General features: G+C 37.8%; 1 protein-coding gene across 1 annotated transcript; it reads right to left on the bottom strand.

Annotated features, from left to right (window-relative positions):
* Positions 1 to 3,224: 3,224 nt before the first annotated feature.
* On the bottom strand, positions 3,225 to 27,134 carry Fancb (FA complementation group B). The gene is made up of 9 exons (XM_038316659.1): positions 26,998 to 27,134; positions 22,859 to 23,870; positions 18,931 to 19,083; positions 17,943 to 18,035; positions 14,628 to 14,756; positions 13,463 to 13,626; positions 4,412 to 4,842; positions 4,063 to 4,297; positions 3,225 to 3,728 (listed from the first exon to the last, which is right to left on the bottom strand). Exons 2-9 carry the CDS (start codon positions 23,801 to 23,803, stop codon positions 3,329 to 3,331), a joined length of 2,550 nt encoding a protein of 849 aa, XP_038172587.1. The 5' UTR covers positions 23,804 to 23,870; positions 26,998 to 27,134; the 3' UTR covers positions 3,225 to 3,328.

Genomic DNA, 27,134 nt, shown 5'->3' with positions numbered 1-27,134 from the left:
TGAAAATGGGAGGTGATGGTTTTGCAAAGGAGATTAGAGACCATGGGGAGGGGGAAGCATTTTTCTCTATGTCTAGGACTGTGGAAGAGGAAAAGGAAAAGGCAGGGAGGGGAGGAAAGGGAGAAACCAAAGCTTCAGCTTAGATGGCTCAGGTTTTTATTTTTTTAGGGGGAAAATATGGGCAGAGAAGTTGATTATATTTGTTTTTTTCCCTGAGACTGGAGGAAAAATTTAGCCAATTCTAAATGGTATCAAAGGATGCTATCAAGACAATAAAGTGTTCAGTTACATATTGTTAGAGTTTGTAAAGTACTTACCAGGGCACAAGCTTCAAAAAACTTCCCCAAGTAGGTGACAATACTAATTAATAACTATACCTTATATATTTAGGTGCAAAACTAATCATATGTAGTCAGAACAGGTAACAAAAGCCTTTAATTGTAGCTACTTGGGAAAATGGGGCAGGAAGATCATAAGTGTCAATGCCTAGTAGGCTACAGAGTGAGTTCAAGATCAGCCTAGATATCTTAGTGGGATCCTGTCACAGGACCAGTACAGAAAACCACAACTGCATATAATGCAGAGATCAACAGATCACAGGGAGCTCAGCCCCAGCAGATATAACTTCAACGTGTCTCCTGCACCAAGGACTCTGGGAACATCATGAAAGATGGGGCAGAAAGGTTGAAAGAGCCAGAGGGCCAAGAAGTCTTCTGGAAGGCTGTGTCTCCTAGACATGACTGCCTAAGTAAGACCTGAACAAGATATTAACAGATATGCTACTGGAGAAAGAAAGAGATCTCACAGGGGCCCACCCTTATACAAAGAAATGTTGGTAAATAGCCACTGCCAGGCATGAGTCCCCTAATTTCTTATACAATACAGAGTGGTCTGGCCAGAATTCATATACACACAAATAAAAATGGGCTCAGCAAGCTGTTTTTATGTCTTTGTTACATACATACACACATATACACCACCACCACCACCACCACCAAAAACAACAACCAAAGCAGCACCACCATCACCAACAATAATCAAAGAAAGGAGGCCATCACTTTGAGAAGAGACAGGTATGGGAACATGGGAGGAACTGGGAGGAGGGGACATGGGAGAGGTTGGAGGAAAGGGATAAATGATAAAATTATATTTTAATGAAAATATATTTTTTAAAGTTAGAGAACTGGAAATATATAGATGAGTGGTTGAGCATTTACTTAGCTGGTATGGGAACCTAGGCTTAATAACTAATACTGAACAACAAATCAACCTTATATATGTACAGATATGCATATGAATGTATTTATATGTATCTCGAGGTTACTGACAGGCATACAGCTACCTGTCAGTAAATATTATATTCCTTGCCCCTTCACTAAATCTAGGCTCAGAACTAAACAAGTGTCACACGTAAGATGCCTTGAAAAATTTCTCGATGGTATTTGGGCAAATTGACAGTTGTCAAGAAAATAACCTATATTCTTTTCAAACCATTTACACATCCAGATCACTCGTTACAAGGAGCAGGGGAGCAATTAGTATATCATGTATGCAAACAAAAGGTACCACTTTCTACAATCATCTGTAGCTCTTTCAACTGAGAAGGCAATCAGCATCTTAGTCAAAGATCATAAAACACAAAGGATCGTGAAGATTTTTTGCCTACACCTGCCCTACTTTCTTTCCTTTCCAGACACTCTGTTATTAGCTAAGAATTCTTTTTCAGGGTTCCCATGGAACCACACTGTGGAAGGAGAATGACTCCCCAAAGTGTTCTCGAACGTTTACATGCATATCACAGCACTTGCACACCGCCACGCATACTAATTACAGTTTAAATACAAATCTTTTCCAGAAAGAGAAGGTAGGCTGGATTTTTATCTCTTTCAAATGTCTCAGTAGATCTTAAACATCAGTTCTTTAATATCTTCACTTATTTTAAAATCTCTGCCTCTGTCGAGAACCATACGCTTTCCTGTCCTTTCGTTAGACTGTTGTATTTCCATCTTCGCCTACGGTTGGAATTTCAGGAGTCATCAAAAGCATTTTCACTTTTGGCATATATAATTAATGTGTGTGCACCCAGGAACATGTGCGGCAACCTTCCATCTGGTTTGAGATGGGGTCTCTTACTGTTTGCCATTTCACCTGAGTTTTCAGGAATTCCTGTCTCCACTTCTCATCCCCTTGCACGAGTCCTGCATTATAGGTGAATGCTTCTGCATCCAGCTTTCCGAAGATCTCAGGAGCAGAACTCAGGTCCCCAGCCTTGCAGGGCAAAGGCTTTAACCCTTTAAGCTCTCTTCCCTGCCCCACAATTTTACTTTTGATAGTATAGTAGATATATCTATATATCTATATATATAGAAGGTACACTTCGTCCTTTGAGAGAGACGAGAGATCTAATTTTAAGAAAAAGGCCCCAAGTTCTTTTCTTTACATTCCTACAGAGTTGTCTAATTTCAGAGCAGCTGTCTAATACAATATAAGCAGAGTGTTACAAACTTGTCTCATGCAATGCTACATTTAGATTTCCAGAAGAGGAAGTTGTGTAGAGCAAGTAGTAGTTTCTGACCATCTGACTTAATTCATCCATTTGAAGCTTTTTTTTCACATGCCCTGTTTTACTAAACAGAATACCCAAAAAGAATCACATGTTTTTTAATCATTGACATTTTAGTTCTTTGGATTATTGGATCTAGTTCTTTGCATAGAAGGTTTCATAGGATCCTGGCCTTTATTACCCAGCAAAGGTCAGCTGGGAATATGAGTATCTAGTGGGTAGAGGAAGCCAAAGATGTTGCTAAACTTCCCACTAATATAAAGCAAAACCCACAACCAATATTCATCTATTCCAAAGTGTCTCTAATATAGATCCTTAATTTGTCTTAGTTTTTCTGAATATAAAATATAAAATCATAGCACTTAACCCTCCAAATTCTAAACAAGAAAAAAGTCTCTAGCCACAGTCAAATGTCCCTTGCATTAGAAAGTAGAAGCAGGGGAAAAGGAGAACATAATAAACTTCTGCTCTACTAGAAATATTATATTGTGTCATCAAAACTGATCATTGAGCTGGCGTAGTGGCACACCCATGTAATTTTGGTACTCAGGAGGTTGAGGAAGGGAGATTTCTCCAATCCTAAATAAAACCAATCTGAGTTCTAGAACAGCCTGGATTATAGAATTACAGCATACACAAAAATAATGGAAGAAAAACAAGATCCTAGGGATTATAATAAGTTTTAATCTTTATATTAAATAAGGATAACAAATTAAACACTTCATGATAGCTGGGATATCCTAAAACAAGATTTTGAAAGTGCAATTACAAATTGGCCAGTTTCTCTGTAATAAGGTCTGATTTCAGCTGAGTCTCAGCTAAAGCCAAAGTCATCTGCACATAACTGCTGCCATTCACTTTCAGATTCAAGTCCTTTATCATTCTTTCTCTCTGCACTTCCTGCTTGTGCAGACAGATCTTGTCCTCTTCCTCTGAAGCAGCTGCAGGGCTATTTGTTTCATTTGTCTTAGGCATAGCTCCATCTCTAGCATACTCGAAGGCAGAAGTGGAAAGAGAACAAAAGGTAACTAGTTCCTTTTCCAGAGTGGATAAGCAGTGACCCATTAGGAAAGCCTCATTTCCTAATCTCAGATAACTGAAGAAACATCTTTCAGGGAGAACTCTGATCAGTTGGTCAAGACAGTGGAACAAAGCTCCCTCATTCCTGAAATAAAAGACAGACATAATGTGACCCAGTTGCAACAGCACACAACAGTCACATGCAAAACATTATAGCAGTCAGTTATATGCATCCATAAACACTAAGATGGATAATAAAAGATGCATGCTTTCGATAATAAAATTCGGATTATATCAGTATCCACCTCTAGTGCTCATTAACTCTCTAGCAGGCCGGTTATTGGCCTGACTATGTATCTTTTGCTTAGTAAGAAAGGGCAGCATAGTAGTCACTGAGAATAGAATTCTCCACAGGATTGTTATTAGACCACTCAGACACATGGACTCCTCTGAGCTGATTTGAACTGCGTGTGCATTACCTGCAATAGACTGTTAAAATTCCTTCAAATGTTGTTCTCGGCTCCCAAGAGAAGAGGGCCCCACAATTTCGGAGCATTTTATAAAGGTATATTTCTCTAAATCCATTGATTATTTCACATTTCATGTGTTTCAAGAGCCATATCTTCATTAGATTCGGGGCATGGGTAGGTGATGTGACAAGAAAACAATATTTGTGCAATGCTGCAAGAAGCAATACAAGATCTTCCGTATGTTCTACAAGAAAAACACATCACAGATTCTAGCCTTAAATTCTGTCTAATATCAACTGATTTTCAAAACCTTCTGATTCAATTAAGCATACAATAAAAAAAATACCCCTCAAATTACCTATTGATTGCTTCTTTGGGAATGCCAGTAGGTGGTTTGTACTAAAAAGATCTTGTAAATTAAAATCCAGGCTGCCACATATAACATAATCATGCACAGTGTTTTTAACGCTATCTCTGTCACTAATATTTAACAGCAAAGTGCAACACAGTTTGTTGAATACTAGAAGCGGTGAAAGAGACGTGGCAGCAGTAATTACGTGGGTAGATTCTATCTTAGATAATTGTTCACAACAAGAGTTTTCTTCTTCCTTGCTACCACAGGTCAACTTGATCCTTTTTGTCTCTGGTCCTGTTTCCACTGGCTTCACGTCTGCTTCTGGAAAAGAATACATACTCAACCTAGTCACCTGACTTTGACACTTCAGAAGCTGAAAGGTGGACCTGTTGCTTTGATCCATTATCAGCGATAAAGTCATTTCATTGGAAGAGCTGCAAAAAAACAAGAATTTGATTTATTCTGCATGTTCTTTTTAAATGATCAAATAAATAGTTAAGTATTTACAAAAACAAAAAAAACACAGTTATTGTCTCTTCACCTAGAGAAAATTATATGAATGTAAAATTTTACAGAGTTGGGAGTAAAAGCCACTCAGACTTGAAAAGGTCTGTGACATCAAATACGTCAACCACACTCCTTAGGAATGCCCACACCCAAGAGGGGCTGACCAATACAAACTAGATTTTCTGGGTTTTTTAAAAAGGGGAAATAATGTAAAGTTGAGTGGTAGGGAGATGGAGGTATATCTGGGAAGAGTTGAGGAAGAAGGATTAAAATGATAAAAAAAATACATTGCACGTAATTATCAATGAATTAATAAAATATTATTAAAATAAGTAAAAAGAAATTAGTCATTTTTAAGTTCTGGTAATAATTTGGAATGAAAATACCTCTGAAGTAAACCTGTCTTATACTTTCCTGAATAACTTAAAACTTAGCTTTTAAATATAAACTATTTCTTAACTTTTAGAAATTTTTCTGATAATCCTCAAAATTGACAAAATATAATTCAAGTTTATCTAGTCACTTTCCAACTCTATCAAAATTATCAACCGGTGATGTATCTCAGGTAGAGGAATTTCACCACCTCCTGGCTATATTAAAGATTATGCAGAGAACTTTACAGTATGAAGAGAACTTTAAAGAAACATTTGTAATAATCATACTGTTAATATTTTGATCGGTGACTGCCATATACAGACCATGGAATGAGAAAAAGAGCAATTTTGTTGGCATAACTAAGAACTGAGATTTTCAGCACACGGGGAGAAACTGAGACACAAGACTGGTAGTGATAAACCTGTAAAGTCTTTACTCTGAATTAAAAGTATCAGCGTGGATTTATGCTGGGTTTTCTCAACAAGAATAAAACCCCACAGTCAACCAACCAACCAAAGACAGCTCCTATCTCTGCATATCAAAAAAATCCCCAGAAACAACAATCCATTCAGGTATGAACAAGCACTTTGTCATGTCTGGGCTTTTGTTTCTAATCACAAATCACATTATTTAAGGGCATAAGTATATAACTACTGAAGAGCTTCTCCTTACAACGTTATTTAGGCTGATAAATTCCAAAGCATTTTTACATGCTTCCTGATGGGAGAAGGCATGATCTATTAAGCATTCTTTTAACATAAATTCAAACATTACTCTGACTCAGCCTCGATATCTAACTTCTGATTTAGAGGGCACAAAGGTGAGAGGGAAACGTGTTAAGTGATGAGTTCAGCAAAGCCTAGGCCATTGAACTTTACAGGGAAAAATCCTTGGTTTCTTTAAAATATGCACTACAAGAAAAACAACATGCGCACAAGAAAGGACTATGTACAGAAGATGGTAATATGTACACAGTCAAGTCCAATTTCTAAATATTATTTGGTCTATATTTTAAAAGCTTATTTCAACCTCAAGACGAGTGATAAATGTGAACATTGTCCAGGAGAATTATTGTTAATCTTTGAGAAAGGCAACCAAACACAATTTTAATGTTCTCACTATGTGTGTGTGTGTGTGTGTGTTGGAATACTTACATATGTCATACTTGTTTCAAAATAATTTAGGAGGTTGTGAATAAAGGTGGATATATAACAAGATTAGTGATGATTTGATAATCATTGGAACCAAATCATGAGAATAGATCATCATGCTTCTTGGTATGCTTGAAATTTTCTATACATAAAAAGCATTTAAAAAGTAATTATTTCAGAATATTAAGGGAATAAAAGCTTTAAAATTGTGAGATAATAAAATTGACCAGGCAGACCTAAAAGTAAATAGACCAAATGTAAATAAAAAATGTAAAGTGCATAGACTGGAATAAACAGTTGATAGAAAACTGAGATGAAATTAGTGAACGAACTAGATCAGAGGACACAACCTAGGAGTCAATGAGATGAATAGAAGGTATGGAGGTAAGCTAAGAATCATGGAATACAGAATTAACAAGTGTAACACCACTTTTAGCCCCTTTCCAGGACTGCTTTTAAAAAAAAGTCAATTCGTAGAGCCTAAATTCTAATTGTTCTTAATAAAAACCTGGAGTCAGATATTAGGGGATGAGAGCTGAGAGATCAGAGAAGTAGTGCAGCCAATCACTACAGAGACCTTTTATCTCTATCTGTGCTCAGACAGAAGAGGCGATCCTGTCCTCTGACTGCTTCAGAATGAATCTCAGACTGCAATGAATCCTTGAACTGTAACTGTCTCCACCAAATCTTAGACTACACTGAGCTCCTGTCTCCTCCTGCCTTATATTCTTCTCTCCGCACAACCATATCACTCCTGTCTCCACCTCTCTAGCGCTGGGATCACCTTTGTGTGAGCTCTGTTTCTCTTATAGACTCAATCAATTTTGTGTAGCTCAGAGTGGCCTTGAACTAACAAGGATCCCTCTGCCTTTGTTTCCCAAGTCCTGGGACTAAAGGTGTCTGCCACCACTGCCTGGCCTCTAGTGGCTTAGCTCTGCACTCTGATCTTCAGGAAAACTTGATCTGTTAAAACACAAATAAAATATCACTACAAGGAAGTTTAACAACCTAATGGAGAATATAAAGAGGTGTGGGACAATGGTCTGAATTCTGTCAATTATATTTTAAATAAGTGCTGATTGGCCAGAAGCCAGGCAGGAAGTATAGGCGAAACAACCAAACAGAAAGTAGAGGCAGGGCAACAAGAGTAGGGGAATTCTGGGAAGAAGGAAGTTCCTTCTGCAGTCCTGGCCCAGCCACAGAAGAAGCAGGATGTAACTGCCTCGCTGAATAAGATACCAAGCCACGTGGCTAGCCTAGATAAGAATAATGGGCTAATATAAGTTACAAGAGTTAATAAGAAGCCAGAGCTAATGGGCCAATCAGTTTATAAATAATGTAGATCTCTGTGTGATTTCTTTAGGACTTAACGACTGCGGAAGCTGGGCAGGACAGAAAACTCAGTCAATAGAATGGAGTGCCAATGTGGGGCAGACCAAATCTACTTAAAAGCCTGAGAGAGCTTAGGAAGTTATTCTAGACAGAAAAGAATAGAGTTAAGCATGGCTTATTGGTAGTAGCATTTTCTCAGATGGGCACTGCTTGCTAGAGGCAAGCGCTCTCATTTAAGAGAGGCTTCCTGACTCAGCTTTAGCTGCAAAACCTTGCAGCTTTTTTAAGAGGTCCTGCCATAAAACACTTAAATGGTGTTGATAAAAGCTGACTGCATGCTTTTTGGTTTTCAGCCATAACAGGAAAAAAGCTGCACTATTTTAAAATGCTGGCTTTCTGGGTCATCCTGCCAGTGCAAACTCTGACTCTTTCAGGCAGGAGGTCCGGTTACAGCGCATTTAAATGTGGTTTGTGAGCACACTGCTGTAGCTTGCTTGCTGGCAGAGACCTTGAAATGCCATATAGTTGTGGCAATAAATATGACTACAGTCAGTACCTCTGCCATGAGGCTGGAATCTCAAAAAGCTAAGAAATGGGCTGGAACCAGCCACCAAAGCCACAGCTATAATCCTACCCATATTTCTTAGCAAATTAAAGACTCATGTGGTCAGAAAAAGAGAGAGATAGACAGTAAAGATAGATTCAAAGATGAAAAAACTCTAAATGGTTTACTGTGTGTTTTAAAATATATGCAGGCTTGGGAGATAAAAGAAAAAGCTTAAAATCCTAAAAATAAAAAAGAGAAGTTGGGTGTGGTGGCACACACCTTTAATCCCAAAACTTGGAAGACAGAGGCAGGCAGACCCCTGTGAGCTCAAGGCATGATAGCACACATGTTTAATCCCAATGCTTGGGATGCAGAGGCAGACAGATCTCTGAATTCAAGGTGTGGTGGCATACACCTTTAATCCCAGCACTTGGGAGGCAGAGGCAGGTGGGTCTCTGTGAGTTCAAGGACAGCCTGGTCTACAGAGGGAGTTCCAGGACAGCCAAAGATACACAGAGAACCTGTCTCAAAAAGCCAAAAATTAAAAGTAAAAATAAAAAAAGTGATGAAAATAAAGCCATATAAAGACAAAAAATACACAGAGAGTCTGGATACTATATATTACTATGTTGTCTTTGAATTGCTTGACAGCTGAAGAAGGAGCAACAGCTGCTAAAAGACATTTGAATATAAATGCTGCTGGATTAATAAAACATATTTTATAAACGCCTTGATTTCAAAATTGGAAGTCAAAAGATATGTTACTTTGGAGAAGAGGTTTTGTTTTTGTTTCCACAGGAAATGAGAGGCTGTTAAGTCATTCTGAGTTAAGAAAAATCAGGTTTGATCAAGGAAGACCACTTGAGAAATCTCCGGTAGGAACAGATGGCCCAGATGTCTGAGTTCTATATCTAGAACACATTCAAGATGCTGCCTAATATGATCAAGCCTCAAGGGATACTCCAGTCAGGACTTGGGACAATGGTCTGAATTCTTTCAATTATATTTTAAATAAACGCTGATTGGCCAGTAGCCAGGCAGGAAGTATAGGCAAGACAACCAGACAGGAAGTAAAGGCAGGGCAACAAGAACAAGAGAATTCTGGGAAGAAAGTAGAGGCAGGGCAACAAGAACAAGAGAATTCTGGGAATAAAGTAGAGGCAGGGCAACAAGAACAAGAGAATTCTGGGAATAAAGTAGAGGCAGGGCAACAAGAACAAGAGAATTCTGGGAATAAAGTAGAGGCAGGGCAACAAGAACAAGAGAATTCTGGGAAGAAAGTAGAGGCAGGGCAACAAGAACAAGAGAATTCTGGGAAGGAAATTCCTTCTGTAGTCCTGGCTCAGCCACAGAAGAAGCAAGATGTGACTGCCTCGCTGAAAAAGGTACCGAGCCATGTGGCTAACATATACTAGAATAATGGGTTAATATAAGTTGTAAGAGTTAATAAGAAGTCTGGGCTACTAGGCTAATCAGTTTATAACTAATGTAGACCTCTGTGTGATTTCTTTGGGACTTAATGACTGTGAGAACTGGGCAAGACAGAAACCCCAACAACAATAAAGAAATCCAACCACATCATTAAGAATGAGTTAGAAAAAGGGTAATAGTATAAACCTAAAATAATAAGAAAATGAAGGACTAAAAATTTAAAAAAATAGGAAAGAATTCAAAACCATAAGTTATTAAGACAAAATTATTAGACTGAAAAGTCTAACAAAATGAGCAAAATTCTGGAAAATTGATCACGAATAGATGCAAGATTTAGAATGGGAAACTACTGACAACACAGTCGATAAATATAATATCTTAGCATTAAATTACTAGAAAATATAAGCAAAGGGTTTTTAAGAATAAAATCTGAATTATCCACAACTTTTAGAGAAATTGATCACCAGATTAAAATTATCTCATAAGAAAATTCCAGGTATGCACTGCTTTCCAGATCAGTACAACCAAATGGTAAAGTCTATATAATTTGGATTTTATACAATGTTCCATAGAACAGGAAAAATAAAACAAAACAACCCAGCTTCTTCAGAGGCAGAGCTGACAGGATGGCTTGAGCCCAGGAATTCTGGCCCAGCCTAGACAACAAAGCAAGACTTGACATGAATAAATAAATAAATGAACAAATGAGAAAACTGTTACAGCTTTGGTACTAAAACCAAGAAAATATTATTGAAGGAAATTTCAAGCCAACTTCACTTGTGTTCACAAATGCAAATATTTTTCACTAAACATGATCAAACCAAATCTATCATTTATGCACCAAAATTATATAATGAATTTGGGTTTATAAAACTCAGGATTGTAAAACTGTTTTTTTTTTTTTACTAGAAAAAGAATTCACCTACCTCACTGCATGAAATAAAAAAGCCCCAAATCTGATGATCTGTCACCTCAAACACCTTAGGAAGTCTGAACCACTAGGCATGGTAACACACACTTTGAATCCTGGTGTTGGAATGGCTGGGATACAAGGATCAAGCGTTTGAAGCCAGGCTGAGCAAAACAGAGTCCTAGATCAACTTAGGCTCCAGTAAGATCTTTCATTGTGAAATAAAAAAAAAAAACCTCACTGAAACGAGATCAAGTAGAAATCTGAAATTGCTAGGTAAGTTGTTTAAACGCGATACTGTTAGAGCCAAATAGACTAGTAGAGTCTCTCCAACTTGTCTGCACACAGATTTGTGGTTTGCTGTTTTGGTGGGAAAGCTTTTGGGTAGGCTCCAGAGAGTAGAGATATTGCTTCCCTCTCCATGATTTCAATAGCTCGAGGAAAAAAAATCTTCTATTATCAGAGACTTACTTAACTAAACTTTCTCCAGTCCATGCTAGTTTAAAGTTTCCACATGGTCCTAATTCTTCTCAATGCATTGATTAAAAGTTCCATGTGCTCTTTAATTATCTCCTTCCTGAGAATACTATCTTAATTTTGTAAATGCCATGCTCCTCAAATAAACTCAATGCATTTGCACAAAATGAAGATTTGTAGAGCATTGCAGGCCAAATACATATAGCTACTAAAGAGCAGAAACATGGTAAGTGAGAATTAAAATGTGTTACACAAACCACAACAGATTGGCACTCCAACATGTACTAGCTAAATCCACATAAAACCCGAGAGGACTTGGAAAGGAATTCTAGAAACTAAAAAACAAAGTTTATCCGCATTTTTTTTTTTTTGGATGGGCTCTGCTTGCTGGCAGCATGCTGCAGCTCCTTTAAGAGAGGTCTTCCTGATTCAGTGGTAGCAAAAACAAAACAAAACAAAACAAAATGCAGTTTGGAAAGGGCAGATGCCTGGGCCATGCTGCCAGCACAAACTCTGACTCTTTAGGGAAGTCCAGCTATGGAGCATTTAAATGAGGTTTGTGAGCAGAGTCCTACAACTTGCTTAATAACAACACAGACCTGCTGCAACCTGACCCTGGAACTGAGGTGGAGAGAATGGCTCTCAGAGGCAATGAATGGACCTCCAACATGTTCGACTGGGCAGAGCCAAAAGGTAGAGCAACCTTAGTCCTAGTAATGTCACTTTGCATTTTAAGAAGCATCCCTGGCAATAAAGACAGATCCAGATAAAAAAGATTTCTAAATGGGTCACGGTGTTGGATAAACGTATGTAGGCTTAGGAGAAAAAAAAGAGTATAGTTACAAAAAGAAGTTAATATTTAAAAAAAAAAATAAAACAAAGTCTTTAAGGAGACAGAGTAAACTTGTAGAAAAAGTAATAGAGAGAAAGAAAAATGAGCAGCATAAAGATGGACTATACACAGAGAGTCTGGATTATGTATATTATTGTTTTTCTTTAAATTTTTGAATGTGAAGGAGCTAAGTACAGAGAAACATTTCATTGTATGGGCTGCTAAGCTAAACCAACATATATATTTTTAAAGGTTATCTTGACTTTAAAATTTGAGTCTATGGACATATTACTTTGGAAAAAGAGTTCTTTTGTTGCCAAAGAAGATATGAACCTATGGACTCCTTCCAGACTAATATGGTTTGATGGACCAAGACCCCACTGAAAGGTTGCTGTGAATACCTCCAGTAAATTACTTCACCCAACAAAAAGCAAAAAGCAGCTTGGAAAAAACTATGCCCAAATTCTCTAAATAATTATTTATAAATGTTTGCTTACATTTAAAGGGGTATATGCTATAGAGATTTGCATTGGTATGGATCTTGGTTTATTGATATAAATTTAAGGTCAATTTTGTTATATGTATATTTCTGTTCCTGATTAAGGTATTGTGTTTTTTGAGCTCATTTAAAAATGTAATGTATAATTAAGAAATATAGGTTAATAGATAGTCATCTATAATAGTCAAGCTTGTAGTCATGTTTGTTAGGTCTTCTAGGTGTATAGATATATATTTCAGTTAGTTAGATATTCATCAAACCTTTCAGAGACCTTCAGAATATGGCATTTAAAATGTTTTAAGAGCTTAAGACTTTTCATGACAATGAGACACATCCTGGCAGCATCAATCTACTTCAAGAGGATGAAGGGCATCGAAAAGGCTCCTTATGTAGTTTGCTAGCCATTTAGGCAAGAAACTGCTGTTGCCTGGACTGCTTGATGTTATGGTATATGAACTGGACATGCTGGACCCACAGAGAAATAACTGCTGAACTTGCCTAAAAAGGGGATGATCCTTCAGGGTTCCTGCTTCATGAAAGAATCTGCCAGACATTCTACAGGACACAGAAGAAAGTGACTGACAAACTGCCAATATAGATGAAGCTATCTTTGAAATTTCCTGCTTCATGGAAAAATCTGCTGGATACTATTGTCCTGTAGGCTAAAGATGGATGCACCAATGTTACTGAAGAACTTTGGGTGACTATACAGGCAGCGAGATATCTCTGTCATTTCTAGAGTTTGGAAGTTGCCTACAATGCACTTCCTGTTTACTTAGGTATGAAAATATCTCATTGATTCATTATATATTGAAATGAAACTTTGGATGGAGGGTACCCAATAAAATATTGAAATCAATTTTACTTGCTTTTATTTCAATTTTTAATATGGCTACTAGAACAATTAAAATTACATGTGCCTTTCATTAATTTCTATTAGACAGTGTTGGTATGTAGTATTAATACAGAATTATTACATTAAAATTTACTTACGGGTTCAAAGATGTGACTTTCAGTCCAATAACTAAGTCATCATCTAGTACGCGACACCATGTCTGCTTTACAATATGTTGTGGCTCTTGAAAATGCTCTGATAACTTTTCCTCAGGGGTATGGATACTGTTTTCATCTTCATCACAGAATGGAACAAGCTCGTCCTTAATGAAAAAAGTGTTACGATAGGTGACTACAAAAAAATGCACTGAATGAATCAAAACGTATATAAGGGAGATTAGCTTTGTGGCTTTATGGCATGAAGAAATGTGTACAGCCCGAGACCAATAGACCACATGCTTCCCAAGAAGGCTATGAATGCAGCCCAACACATTGGTAGATGATTATATAATGCTGATGTCAAAAGGCTGTCAAAACACTACAGAAGCATTTAAAAAATAAATTATAATATAGTATTATAATAATAAATATAATACAATAAAAACTTATAGATTACATATAACTTACTAAAATAAAAATTCATGAAACATAACTATATACTCGGGTCAACAATCATAACTGGAAGATAAGCTATCTGATATAGAGCCAGTGGGGACGAAAAAGGGATTTTAATAATGTTTGATAATATACATCACAAGTATAGTGAAAACAATCAATCTGGAACTTGCACTGAGCTTAAATCTAAACGTCTGCATTAATAAAACTGATTAAATTATCCTTTATGGGTAGTTTATAGAATTCTGCTGAAATTTTATGTTACTGTCTAGCCATAAACATGTCATTACCATAAACACAGGACTATAATAACAATAGAAACCACAGAGTTAGGGGAAATAACTGTTACTTATTGAATCTTTATTTTTATGTCTAAATGCCACTTGTACACCAATCCTCACAATAACCATAGCATCCTTTGTTGGTTGTATTGTTCTCTACAATTTATAGATAAGACAAACTCTCTGAGTTACAGAGAGGCAAAGTAACTTGCCAGACTTCACACAGCTACAAAGTGGCAGATCTGGGTTGAAACAGACTGATTGGTTCTTTAAGCAAATGTTTTCAATATTATGAAACATGTCTACCATTACCCTGACTTCAATCCAGAAAGCGATATTTTCTACTCTACTCTAACTTGAACAACTCTTCAACACACTGCACATTATCAACTGATTAAATGATAAAGTAGTCACATGATTAACTTTACCTCCTCATCATTTGACGTAATATCAATGTTCCCATAAATTGAGTTTAAAAGAATCTTCCAAGAGTTTGCAATAAATTTATCCTTAAGTGAGATATGCTTCTGTAATTTGTTACGAAAAACAAATGAAGCCTGTAAAATAGAAAGAAAAAGGTTAGCAGAGACAGTGCCAAATGAAACTGGACATGCCATTAATTCAGGAAGTACTTTCGGCAGATAAGCGCTGCAGAAATCACTTTCAAAGAGAAAATCTTGTTTTTAGATTCTGTTTCTCTTACAAAAGAAGTGCTTTGTGCTCGTAGAGAAGTAACTGCTGTGGAGTCTATACACCAAACTGAACACACTGATACAACAGTATCCATTTCAAAGCTGAGTCAAATAACATGTATCGCTTCTATTAAAACTGAGTTCTCCCACCTAACAATGGCCACAATCTGTTTCACGGTTGTTTTTTTCCTAGTAAACTCTAAAAAAAAAAAAAAAAAAAAAAAAGAAAAAAAGAAAAAAAAAAAGAAAAAAATCAACTGAAAACTATTGAAGAAACTAACTGGCTCAGAACAGGGGGTAGAGCATACATTTCTTTTATTGTGCAAGATAATTAGATTTCAGTTCCAAGGATGAAAAAAATCGTAGAATATATTTTGCTACTAAAAGTGTAAATAGTCTTGTTGAATTGACTGAAGTTGTTTCATTTTAGACAGACATGTGAGGCTGTTTAAATATTTAATCTAGCTTCTAATAAAATGTCTTTCCATATTTAAAAATCGTTTGTGCTCCATTCTTTTGAACAGAACTTTTTTTCTTAATCAATGACTAGAAGTTGGAGCAGGGAGACTGAATTATTTCTCTTACCTCATTCTAAAAAGGGCGTAAAGAGTAGCTACGATTGTGAAGCATCTCATGTTGGCCACGTTCTACTGGCTTCATAGTGCTCAAATTCCATTGCTCATGTACTTGGTAGCTTGTAATTTGGATACGAGTAGACGTACACACTCAAGGTGGGCTGACTGACAATGAACTCTCTGAAATTAGCACTGGTCTCTGCCGGCTCTTTCTCTCATCATGTCCTCTGTGCTCCAGGAAAAACTAGCAAATCTCTAGTTTAAAATATTGTGAAGTTTTGTTATTAAACCATAAAACTAAACCAAGCTCACTGCAAGAAATTTGGTCCAAAAAGTATTCCGCTCTTTTTCCTATACACATAATCCTGCAACCAATAGACAGATGGCTTACCTTTCCAGAATTTTCCCATATATGTTAAGGACTATTTTCTTTCATTTCCTTACAACCAGAAACCAGAACAAAAACCCAATTTAGGGACAAACTACCCTGCTTGACACTGAGTCTTGCTTTAATATTCCTTATTGTGAGTCCTACTATACATGTCCCAAATGCCACAATTTGGAAAAGTTTGAAGACTAAAAATGACGTCAACACCCACAAAACTATATCCGAGTAATGGAAGCACTCTGGGAGCTGCCTAGGAGTCCTAAATAATCACAAATGTCTTTTTCTAGCCAGAAGGCAAGACTACTGGTCTTACCATACTTTCCTTGCTTGTCTTCTGTATTTACCATCTTTTCTACATGTTCCTAAGGAATGTTTTCAGTCTTGTATGTTTTCTGAGTATTTCTTAAATTGAATCAGTCTGTGCACATCAGATTTTAAAGTTGGTCACATTGCCCCTAACAGCTGGAGATCTTTTCTTTTCAGTGACCTACAGTCCTCCATCACATGACCACAATGCACTCCTGTTGATGAGCACTTGGGTTATGTCAACGTCTTGCTACATGCTTCCAACTTTCTTTAAGGTATGGGTCTTCCACGTTCCCCTGCTGACAACTATGTTGGTGCAATGGACTCTAGTTTTAGCCCTAAGGCACTTAATCTTTCTGGGTCTATGCATCTCATCGTGTACAAAATGACAAGAGGCGGAGGAAAGGTTAATCTCTAAAAGACTTTCCTCTTCCCAGATGACCCTGGCTTCTGTCAAGTTGACAAACAAACTCATGAGCACACAATCTGTGAGGGTATTTCCCCAAATAATAAACTAAGGGAGACAAGAGCTATTCTGGATGTGTGGCAGCATCCATCACCCCGCAGGCTACGGGTATGAAGTTAAAAGGGGAAGGAAGAATCACGCTCACACAAGCATACTCCCTCTGCTTTCCAGCCACCATGAGACGCCTCGTGGCTACCACATGATGCACACCTGTGCTCCACCACACTCCTGCTGTCACAATATTCCGCCTCATCTCAAGCCCTGAGCAACTGCAGCTGGCTAGCTAAGAACTGAACTATCTGAACCTGGGATCCAAAAGAAATCCTTCCCATAGGGCAGTGGTTCTCAACTTTCCTAAAGCTGTGACCCTTTAATACAGTTCCTCACGTTGTGGTGACCAACAACCACAAAATTATTTAGTTGTTACTTCATAACTGTAATTTTGATACTGCTTTGAGTCATAGTGTAAATATCTGCTATGCAGGATAACTGATAAGCAGCCCCCGTGAAAGGGTCGTTCAACCCCTCTAAGGGGTCACATCCCACAGACTGAGAACCACTGCCTTAGATGCTCTATTAGGAACTCTGTCAGTAATGAAAACTAATACAGCGCAATAAAGCTGGTAGATTTAGCCAAAGCTAATAGTTCTCTTACAGGAATTATTGAGAGAGTCTCTTCTATGCTGGTGGAGAACATGGTAGGTATTGATCTTAAACTCTTGTTCCCCTTAAGTGCTGGGGTAACAGGCATGTGCTACCACGCCTGGCTTTTGTAGAGTTTATTAGGGAAACACTGAACATGTCTGTTAATGTGCTATAACCTATTATAGTCACTGCCATTCTAACAGAGATGCTGTGGCATGCTCATTCTGTAGGTCAGGCTCCTGTTAAAACTGGGCTTCTGCCATTTTCATTCATATAGCTTGTTAACCTTACCAAATCCTACTACTGAAAGTTGTCATTTCCAGACAATATACTTACATGTAACCTCACAATAGTTCGGGTTATTAATTTTGAGACAGTTCTTGCTGTGTTGCCTAAGCTGTCCTGGAACTGTGTATAGCCAAACTGGACTCAAACTAACCATCAGCCTGCTTCACCCTCTCAAGTGCTAAAAGCACAGGCCTGTAATACCACACTCACCTTCATAATATTAATAGTTTTTACAGCAGTGCCCCAAACCTAGAGCTCTCTGAAATACCCCTTTCTTCCAAACCCTGAGTTGCTGAATATTGTAAACACCCCTCTACGTTATTTACATCAGCTAGAATTCGCTAATCAAAAAGCAGAAGGAGACAGCAGATAGAGACACTAACTTCCAATTGTGCTTCCAGTGCTGGAAGTACCAAATAATAATTTTCATGTTCCTCTTCAGCAAAAGGGTCTTCAATGCAATCCAGTGGTTCAGTCTAATAACAGGAAAGAACAAGAAAAAATTCTAAAATAAATTGAAAATTCAGAGGATTAAAAAATCCAGTCACTATTTGTTCAAAGGACAGTTCTACATTAAAAAAAAATGTATTTTCACCATCTGGGAAATAGGCGAGTATCACTGTGGGTCCTAAAATTTGTATACTGTATCACAAATTGGTAGGCTGTATCATTATTCTCAAAAAAAAAAAAAACCCTACAACAAACAACAATCATCTTGATTTTACAAAAGAAAACAATTGGGGAAATTCTGATTCTACTTAGATCTGAAACTTTGGGGAAAATCCTTTCTCTTATGATAAAGACTTCCAAGACCACTTTAAATCCTTTTTGTATTTTAAAGCAGTTACAATAATTTTTTTCTGGGGTTGGACATGTTCAACAGCATGTATCCTCGCATGTATGTGGAGCTCAAAGCACAACCTGTGGAAGTCAGCTTTCTCCTTCTGCTGTGTAGGTTCTAGACATACAACTCAGGTCATTAGGCTGGGCAATGAAGTACCCTTACCACTGAGGTATTTCACGGTCACTTATCTCCTCTTTTAAGAAGTAGTTATACTTCCTTTTATTCCTTAATTAATGCAATATTATTTAGTGATACAAAATAATATTTCAGAAGCAACAATAAAGTTCACTTACGGCATTCCCATCATTTGAGTGACCCTTAGATATATCACAATACAAGTTTATAAGAAAAGGGCGGTCAATTTATACAGCCTTTGTTGAAAAGGACAATGTATACATTGAAAGTTAAAGTACGAAATCATTTAGATAAAGGATTTAGATAAAGGTAGAAACTATTTGTTTAGATAGAGGATCAAACTTTTAAGTAGTAAAATGGCTCTTAAAGTATACTATATAAACAGAACTTACTGAAAAGTTTATTCTGACAAAATCTGTTATAGCAAATGAAGTCAGTTGATCTGTGTTCAGAGCCGCATCAAAAAGGACCAGTAGTTGGTCAGTTCCAACTCCAACAAAATCATTTATCAAGACTAAGCTAAGTTGTTCCCACTTAGCAACAACCTGAAAGAATAAAAACATTACAGGAGGGATACAAAAGTAAAAATAGGAGCCAACTAGTTAGTAAGTCTCTTTGTTCCATGCAGTTGTAATCTGTTAACCTTATTCTTACAAAGGACTGATGAAAGTCCTAAAACAAAAGCTAAAGAAAAAGCTACTACAGGATCCAAAACCATGAGGAACTAGGATAACTTTGTAAATAGCAAGACATTTACGATTCTGATTTCCATATTCAAATCGTATGATCTATGTACAAATTCAAATACTTCTCATAACTAAAACTTTGGGAGGCCTAACATCTAGCATGAGGGAAACTCTAGTGCAGATTCTTTCTCTATTATGGATAATTTAAGGATGACCCTATTTCCCATAAGCCTCAGTGAACATGCTGTTTCTAATCAGAGCAATTCCCCAAGGAATTCAGTAGCACTGGAAGGTACCAGTACATTTTGAAGAATTCTCAAAGTAGAATAAGCTCAAGATGAATTTAACAGCTTAACCTCAGTAGCAGTGGTACAGGCATTGTTAATAGCAGGGACACAAAAGGAAATGAATGGATCCGTAACAGCAGGGCACCTGGAAGCACTGTACTTAAATAGAATGATTTGTTAAATTTATAATAGAATAGGAGACGGGGAGTTTAAAAGAGATTCCTTAAAGGTCCATAGAGCTAAAAGGCTTTAACATCGTGTGTATCAGATCACCTAAGGCAGAAGAGCAACACTTCCTACCCAGAATCCACATTTTCTAGAGGACCCAGGAATGTGGCTTATACTTCAGAAAGAATGTAAGCAAGGCCCTTCAATCTACATAATGAGATACCAATCCTGGCTCTACAGGATTAATTCCCAAAGGATGTGGTTCTTCACTTGGACAGGGAGGCAGCATATCTGAAAACCCACATGCCCCCATACAATTATGGAGCATAATGAACTACAGAAATGAGAAACTGGCAATCAAAATTTGTTTAACATGTTCAGCTCATGTTTAGGCAGTTGTGTTGGTGAGATTTGTATGGGTGTAGCTTCTGACATTCCTAGGACATGTAAACATCAAAGAACTATGCAGAAATGTACATGCATGTTTGTAAAGAATATCTGTCAGAAAGTACTATTTAATACAAATACAAGTGAACCAAAAACGGGAAGCACACATATAATTTTAAACTTTCAGTAAAAATGTAATAGTCATTTCTCAATGCAAGTGGAAGAATAGCTCCTAGACCCTCTGTAGATTCAAGACTGTGTAGATGTTTATTGGTTTATAATTTGTATATAATAATTAGCTAAGCATGGTGGTGCATGCCTTTAATCCTAGTACTGGGGAGGCAGAGGCCGGAGGATCTCTGAGTTCAAGGCCAGCCTGGTCTATGTAGTGAGTTCCAGGACATTCAGGACTGTTACACAGAGAAACCTTGTCTTGAAAAACCAAAAACAATAAAAACAAGAATGACAATAATGATAATAATAATAATAATAATAATAATAAATTTGTCTATATCCTGCCATATGCTTTAAAACATCTCTAGGTTATTTATTACATTTATGTCAAATACAATATTACAGTGGCTATACTGTACTTGTTAGGGCAAAGAGACAAGGAAAAAGGTTATACATGTTCAATACAAACCCTAGTTTTTGTCAAATATTTTAACTTGCAATTGGCACAATCAGTGTTTGCATAACTCTTAGATATGGAGGGCTAACTATTTAACACAGTATGTTCAGAACATTGCCATTGCAATTCAATATAATCAAGTAAGAATCGAAATGTTTTACTGAATTCTTAAGAAATTTTTTTTCAAAGACAGGGTCTTACTAGTTTGCCTTGATTGCTCCACTGTTGGTGTTACAATATGACACCATACCTAGTCCTTTACAAAGTCTGAAATCTCAGGTCGATTTGGCATTTTTAATATATTTTAATTCAGACCACTCATATTTCAAATACTCCATAACTTCAAGGCTATTGGCTATATTTAACAGTACAGCTTGGGCTGGAGAGATGGCTCAAAGGTTAAGAGCACTGGCTGCTTTTCCGGAGGTCCTGAGTTCAATTCCCAGCAACCACAAGGTGGCTCACAACCATCTGTACTGAGATCTGGCGCCCTCCTCTGGCGTGTGGGCATATGAGGCAGAATGTTGTATACATAATAAATAAATAAATCTTTAAAAAAGAAAGAAAAAAAAGAAAAAAAGTACAGCTACAGAACATATGAATCTCTTCTATTGAAAACACAAACATCTGTACCTACCTGACAATGGCCTCAAATTTGAAATGGTCACTAAACAGATTCTTGTCAAAACGTGCAGAGACAATTTCCACTTGAGAGACAGCCTAAGAGAAAATGTAGTCCTGCCACTGAACTAAATATCTCTAAGACTTTTAGGAAGGGCTAGTCTGGGAGCACGATGACTTAGATTTTCATTATTTACTGAAATTTATACTTGTATGTATTTTTGTAACCTACCTCAATTCCTTCTTGAAATGAAGCAGAATAAACAGATTCATACCTTCCACTAAGAAATATTGTTACTTTCTAAATAGGGACAAAACTGTTATTAGCTGGGTGGTGGTGGCACACGCCTTTAATCCCAGCACTCAGGAGGCAGAGGCAGGTGGATCTCTGTGAGTTCAAGGCCAATATGGTCTACAGAGTAAATTCCAGAATAGCTAAGGCTACACAGAGAAAACTTGTCTTGAAAAACAAAAAAGAAAGAAAGAAAGGAAAGGAAGGGGAAAAAGGAAAGGAAAGGAAAGGAAAGGAAAGGAAAGGAAAGGAAAGGAAAGGAAAGGAAAGGAAAGGAAAGGAGACAGGTGGGAGGGAAGGAGAGAGGGAGGGAGGGAGAGAGGCAGGCAGGCAGGCAGGCTGGCTGGAAGGCAGGAAGGCAGGAAGGAAGGAAGGAAGGAAGAAAGGAGGGAGGGAGGGAGGGAAGGAAGGAAGGAAGGAAGGAAGGAAAACCATTCTTTGCTGGACAGCCGGGACACATGCCTTTAATCCCAGCACTCTGTAGGCAGAGGCAAGTGGATCTCTTTGAGTTTGGTCTACAAAGGGAGTTCCAGAACAGCTAGAGCTGCTATACAAGAGAAACCCTGTCTTGAAAAAAAAAAACCTGACTATTAAAGAAATAATTTTATTATTTAATAAAATATTAATTCTAAACTCATCTGAACTCATCTAAACCTTTCACAGAAGGTCATCAATAGTAAAGGCTTGGTATTCAATATTAGAAAATGTTTCCTTCCATTTTAAATCCTACCATGTTTATTGTTTTGTCTTAACTTCTAAGTATAATTGTTCAGGTATCCTAACTGTACTTCTTCTAACTTAGGTATTGCAATATGATCACAGTAATAAAAATCACAAATAGAATAAATGACAGATAAATATAATTATAGTTATATATTTATGCTTCCAAACGCAAAGGCTTTATGACTTCAAACACCAAAGGCCTCAAATCATTATCAAGGAGAATTCAGACAATTTCAAGAACAGAAAACAAAAACGAAACCAGAAAAACAATGAAACGTCTACAAACACGAATGCTAAACACTGACTTACGAAACAGGAATGCTTAGAAAGTCTGCAAAGTGTTGGACATGATAGCACAAGGCTGTAACCCTAGGACTCCTAAAGCGGGATGGAAACTCTAAAGCAGTCTGTACTAGCTATTAAAACCCAGTCCTGTTTCAAAAAAACAAAACAAAGCAAACACAGGAAAAGAAAAGCCCAAGATGACCAGCTGAATTACTGTAAGATTAAGATCAAGCACTGTACCTTAAATTTCTTTTCTGAAACAGCACAAGCCTTGGAGTTGAATGACACGATGAAAAATCTGTTTCTCTTACCGGAATCGAGAATTTGAACTGAACAAGGATCTACAAATGGAAGCTGGCATACTCGTATGGGAATGCCATCTTGGAACAAAATGAGCTGATTCTTTTGCGTAAGGGCAATCAGAGCCATTCTTAGCTGATTGTCGACCATTTCAGCAGCACGGACATGCACGTGAGTTACAATAGTACTATAAGCAAGAGGGATAAGGTAACCAGTGCTTAATTTTTGTTGAGTTTTAAGATCATATGCACAAAGGTTGGAATCAGAAAATTCATAATCTGATTCTGAAAACTTATGGGTACCAGCCGCAGGTGGTTCTGCTAGCCCCAAAAATCCTACACCAAAATTTTCGATCTCGCCTACCCACTCAACAGAAGAAAGAGTAACTGATATGTTAGTAACCTCTCCAATTTGGGAAGAGATATAGAAGAATTTGTTGAGATATTGCCAAAAAATTATAGGACCATCAAAGATCTTTAAGCTCTCGTCCAACGCATGATTGAGTGTAAAACTCAAATGTTTTTCAAATTTATTCAGATTGTGAAGAAACAGTATACAATATCTGAAATCTCTACTATTATACTTTTTATATTGTATCAAAATGCAAGGGAGGTTAATTCTAGTTTTGAAATCTGACACACATTTACAACACAGAATTTTTAAATGTGAAGCTTTCTCCTTAATGCTTAAAAAACCCGTGGATATCAGAACAAACGTTCCTTTTTCTCTGTCAAATATCATCCTTTTGACATATAATGCAGATGTGTCTGTAGGCATTTCACAATCTTCAAAATCGTCTTTGGACAAATGAAAAACAAGGACTTCTCCATTATAACACAAGAATTTTGCTTGCTCATTAAGTGGCATGGCTTGGTTGCCAGCCATCCTAATATCAAGTCTCTGTGTTGACCCAGTTCCAAATGCAAAGGGATTCCAATTGAGGCCTTTAATCCTAAGGGGGAAACAAAGAAGAAAGACCGAATGGAGCAGGCAGAGTAGAAAACATATTTTGCTAGAAAATTATCACACAGGTAACCATATATTTCATTTTAAGTAAACATATCAAAAAACTTCTTATACAATTGTGACGACATTTTAAGAACGGAAGGCCTTGCTATATAATAGACCTTTGCTGTCCTTGACCTCGTAACCCTTTGGCCTCCGCCTCTGGAGTGCTGGAATTACAGGTATGCATTACACACCTGGTGACAATGCCATACTTACACAATGCAAGACTGTGACTAACCAATTCAAAGAAGAGACCTGAATGTGCTCTGAGCACGGCAAGCTTTGTTTAGAAGTTCTATTAAAAGTCCCTTTTATCAGGAGAGTGAAGGTGCTAACTGCACAGACTGCACAAGCAGAAGGGTCAGACTTCAGGAAGTAAACAGCAGCCTGCTGCAGTGGTGTGCCTTGTAATCCAGCATTCCATTGGTGAGATGGGCCTCAGAGACAGGAGAGCCTCTGGAAAGCCCACAGGCCATCCAAACCTGGAATGTGTAAAACAGCAGCAGAAACTAGACTGCCTCGGCAGGTTAGAAGGCAAGAAGCAACTCCAGAAACACTGTCCTCTGACATTCCTATGTGCGCCCTGGCCACACACACAAAACCACACCCCAAATTTAATTTAAAGGTGTCTGGAGGCTAGATGTGGTAGACTATACCTCTAATTTACTAGGGAGATAAAATTGGGAGAAGGCCCAGCATAGGCCAGAGAGACTCTGAGAGCACTAAAGAAAAAAAAAAAAAGACCTCCGATATCATTCTGGCTCAGCGAATTTTCTACTTCCCTCTGTTACAAATCTACTAAATCTAATCTGGGTTTATCTTGATATCTTTAGAATGAGATTTGGTTAATCAATGCTTTACTTGTCTTGAAACTCAGACTTCCCTAAAAATGTTGATTGCTGAATTAGGTTGCTGCCCACAGCCAAGGCACTTGGCCCCTGTTTCCTATGGACAAAGTTTGTACAGGCTGCATGGTGAAAGAAAACTCTTAAAAACAAAGCTTCCAAATCGCTATAGAAAAAAAAAAAACCAAAACAGAAACACCTCTTACTTAACAATACATCCTTATGAGTGGAGGAAAACTACTGCTGTTCAGAATAGGGGAAAACTGAGGGTGAAGACAACTAACTCTAATGAAGAGAAGAATTAAGTAACTGTGATCAATTACTTGTGCCTATTATCTCTGTCTATTACAACACAAGCACTCTATCACTTCAGGTTTACAACTATTCTCTCAAAATAACCATTCTTCTCCTTCCTTTCTGTCAATCCAGACCCCTTATTTTAATGAAGGTAAACTGTCCCAAGGTTGCAGCATCGATCCATGCTTATTGGCAATGCTGCCAGCTTTCGAAAAGAATCACCTTGTCCCTTGAGCCAACGCTGTTAATCATACTGCCATGGTATGCATTTCCCTATTAAGAAAAAAACTGCCAGCCAGGAGGTGGGGGCGCACGCCTTTAATTCCAGCACTTGAGAGGCAGAGGGAGTTCGAGGCCAGCCTTGTCTACAAAGTGAGTTCCAGGACAGCCAGGAATGCCTATAGGAAAGCAGAGTGAGAGAAGGAGGAAAATCAACGTAATCAAAGGAACAGCCTCTAAATTCAACAGACATAGGAAAATGCTGTTCTCTCTTGTTTCAGTGGCTATATACATACAGAATCACTCGTTTAAGTAACGACAACACATGGAATGAATTAAAAACACAGACATCACAGAATGTACTACTGCATCTAAGTGACGACAGTCCTGAAATATGGGAATGGGGAACAAAGTTCATGATTGGGGGATAATTAATAAGCAATTTATGAAAGAGAGTAGTGACTATAGAATTTAACCTAGCCTAGCCTGGCGGTGGTGGTGCATGCCTTTAATCCCAGCACTTGGGGGGCAGAGGCAGGAGGATCATCTCTGTGAGTTCGAGGCCAGCCTGGTCTACAAGAGCTAGTTCCAGGACAGGCTCCAAAGCTACAGAGAAACCCTGTCTCAAAAACCAAAAAAGGAAAGAAAGAAAGAAAAAAATTTAACCTGGCAATAAGTTGAAATGTATATCTTTGGAAATTGCATTTCTGAGCTGATTCCAGAGAAACAGAACTACTTATAGCAGGATACCACTACTCTAAAATATATACTGCACTGCTGTTTGCATTATAAAAATTACAAATTCAAATGATTACCAGTAGGAAAATAAACAGATGGAAAATCACACTACAGTTAAGAGGGATGTATTGCATATCATGATGGTTAAATTTTAATAAGGAATATGGGTATCAAACTAGGGGAATGGAGTCTAGGGGAGATTTTAGCTATTCAAGTAATTTTATGAATATTTTCAAACACGTTTTAGACAATGTGTTCAACTTTTGCAGTCAAAGCATAAACATAGGAAACACTGTGGGAAAGATGCTAAATGCCTTATTATGGTGAACCAGCTACAGATGAGGGTTTATGAGGAAACACTTGGGTTTTCTATTTTGGTGGAGGGGAAGGGCTGCTGGATTTACAGTTTCTACATGTAGACTTCAGTGTCTGTCAATTTTTAAGAAAGGCAGCATTATGTTCAACCAAACCACCAAACCTAAGGTTTGTTCCAGTACTTTATAAATCTAAGTTTTACCAGCCTTGGCAAGGTTTGCATTTTGCCCTGGTAAGAACTGTGACTTGTCTCACAAGTCTTGCAGCATCCTAGGCTTTTATTCATTCAAAATCAGATGCACTCCCATCCCCAAGCTGTGACAACCACAAATGTCACTCACATGGCAGAAATAAGAGCCCTACCCCCACCTCGTTAGCAACAAGCACCTCGATATAGCACCTTTCCTTTTAACTTGCTATAACCACTTCAACTCGAGAGTTCAAAGACATTTTCCTTGCAAGCGTCTCACTCCACAACCAAGAGTGGTGGTAACACTTGCAGTCTCGATCAGAGAGACAGAAACAGGAGCATGTGTGAGAGTTGAGGCCAACCTGGGCTACAGACCAAGCTCCAGCCAGGCCAGTCAGCACTATAATGCAAGACACTACAACAAAAACTCTTAACAGAAATCACCGCCGGATATAGAGAACACTCACAATCCAAATTATCCTCGACGGGTCAGGAGATAGAAACAGTTCTCCAAGGCAGCCAAATCGCCATGTTCCAGAAGCACCTATTACTCCAAACCTCCCGCTCGCGCATTGCACGCTGGGACAGCCGGCCCAATAACTGA

Source organism: Arvicola amphibius, chromosome X (genome assembly GCF_903992535.2).
Source record: "Arvicola amphibius chromosome X, mArvAmp1.2, whole genome shotgun sequence".
Taxonomy (NCBI): domain Eukaryota; kingdom Metazoa; phylum Chordata; class Mammalia; order Rodentia; family Cricetidae; genus Arvicola; species Arvicola amphibius.
Note: the sequence above shows the minus strand (reverse complement) of the source record. Positions and strands in the feature narration are given on the sequence as shown.

Coding starts and splice junctions, on each gene's coding strand:
- Fancb (XM_038316659.1), bottom strand. CDS start 23,803: ATGGCTGGCAACCAAGCCATGCCACTTAATGAGCAAGCAAAATTCTTG. Junction 18,036..18,930: donor TTGTCAGAATAAACTTTTCA/GTAAGTTCTGTT, acceptor TCCTGTTATTAG/ACTGAACCACTGGATTGCAT. Junction 4,843..13,462: donor AAAGTCACATCTTTGAACCC/GTAAGTAAATTT, acceptor GTTTTTTTGCAG/CTCTTCCAATGAAATGACTT.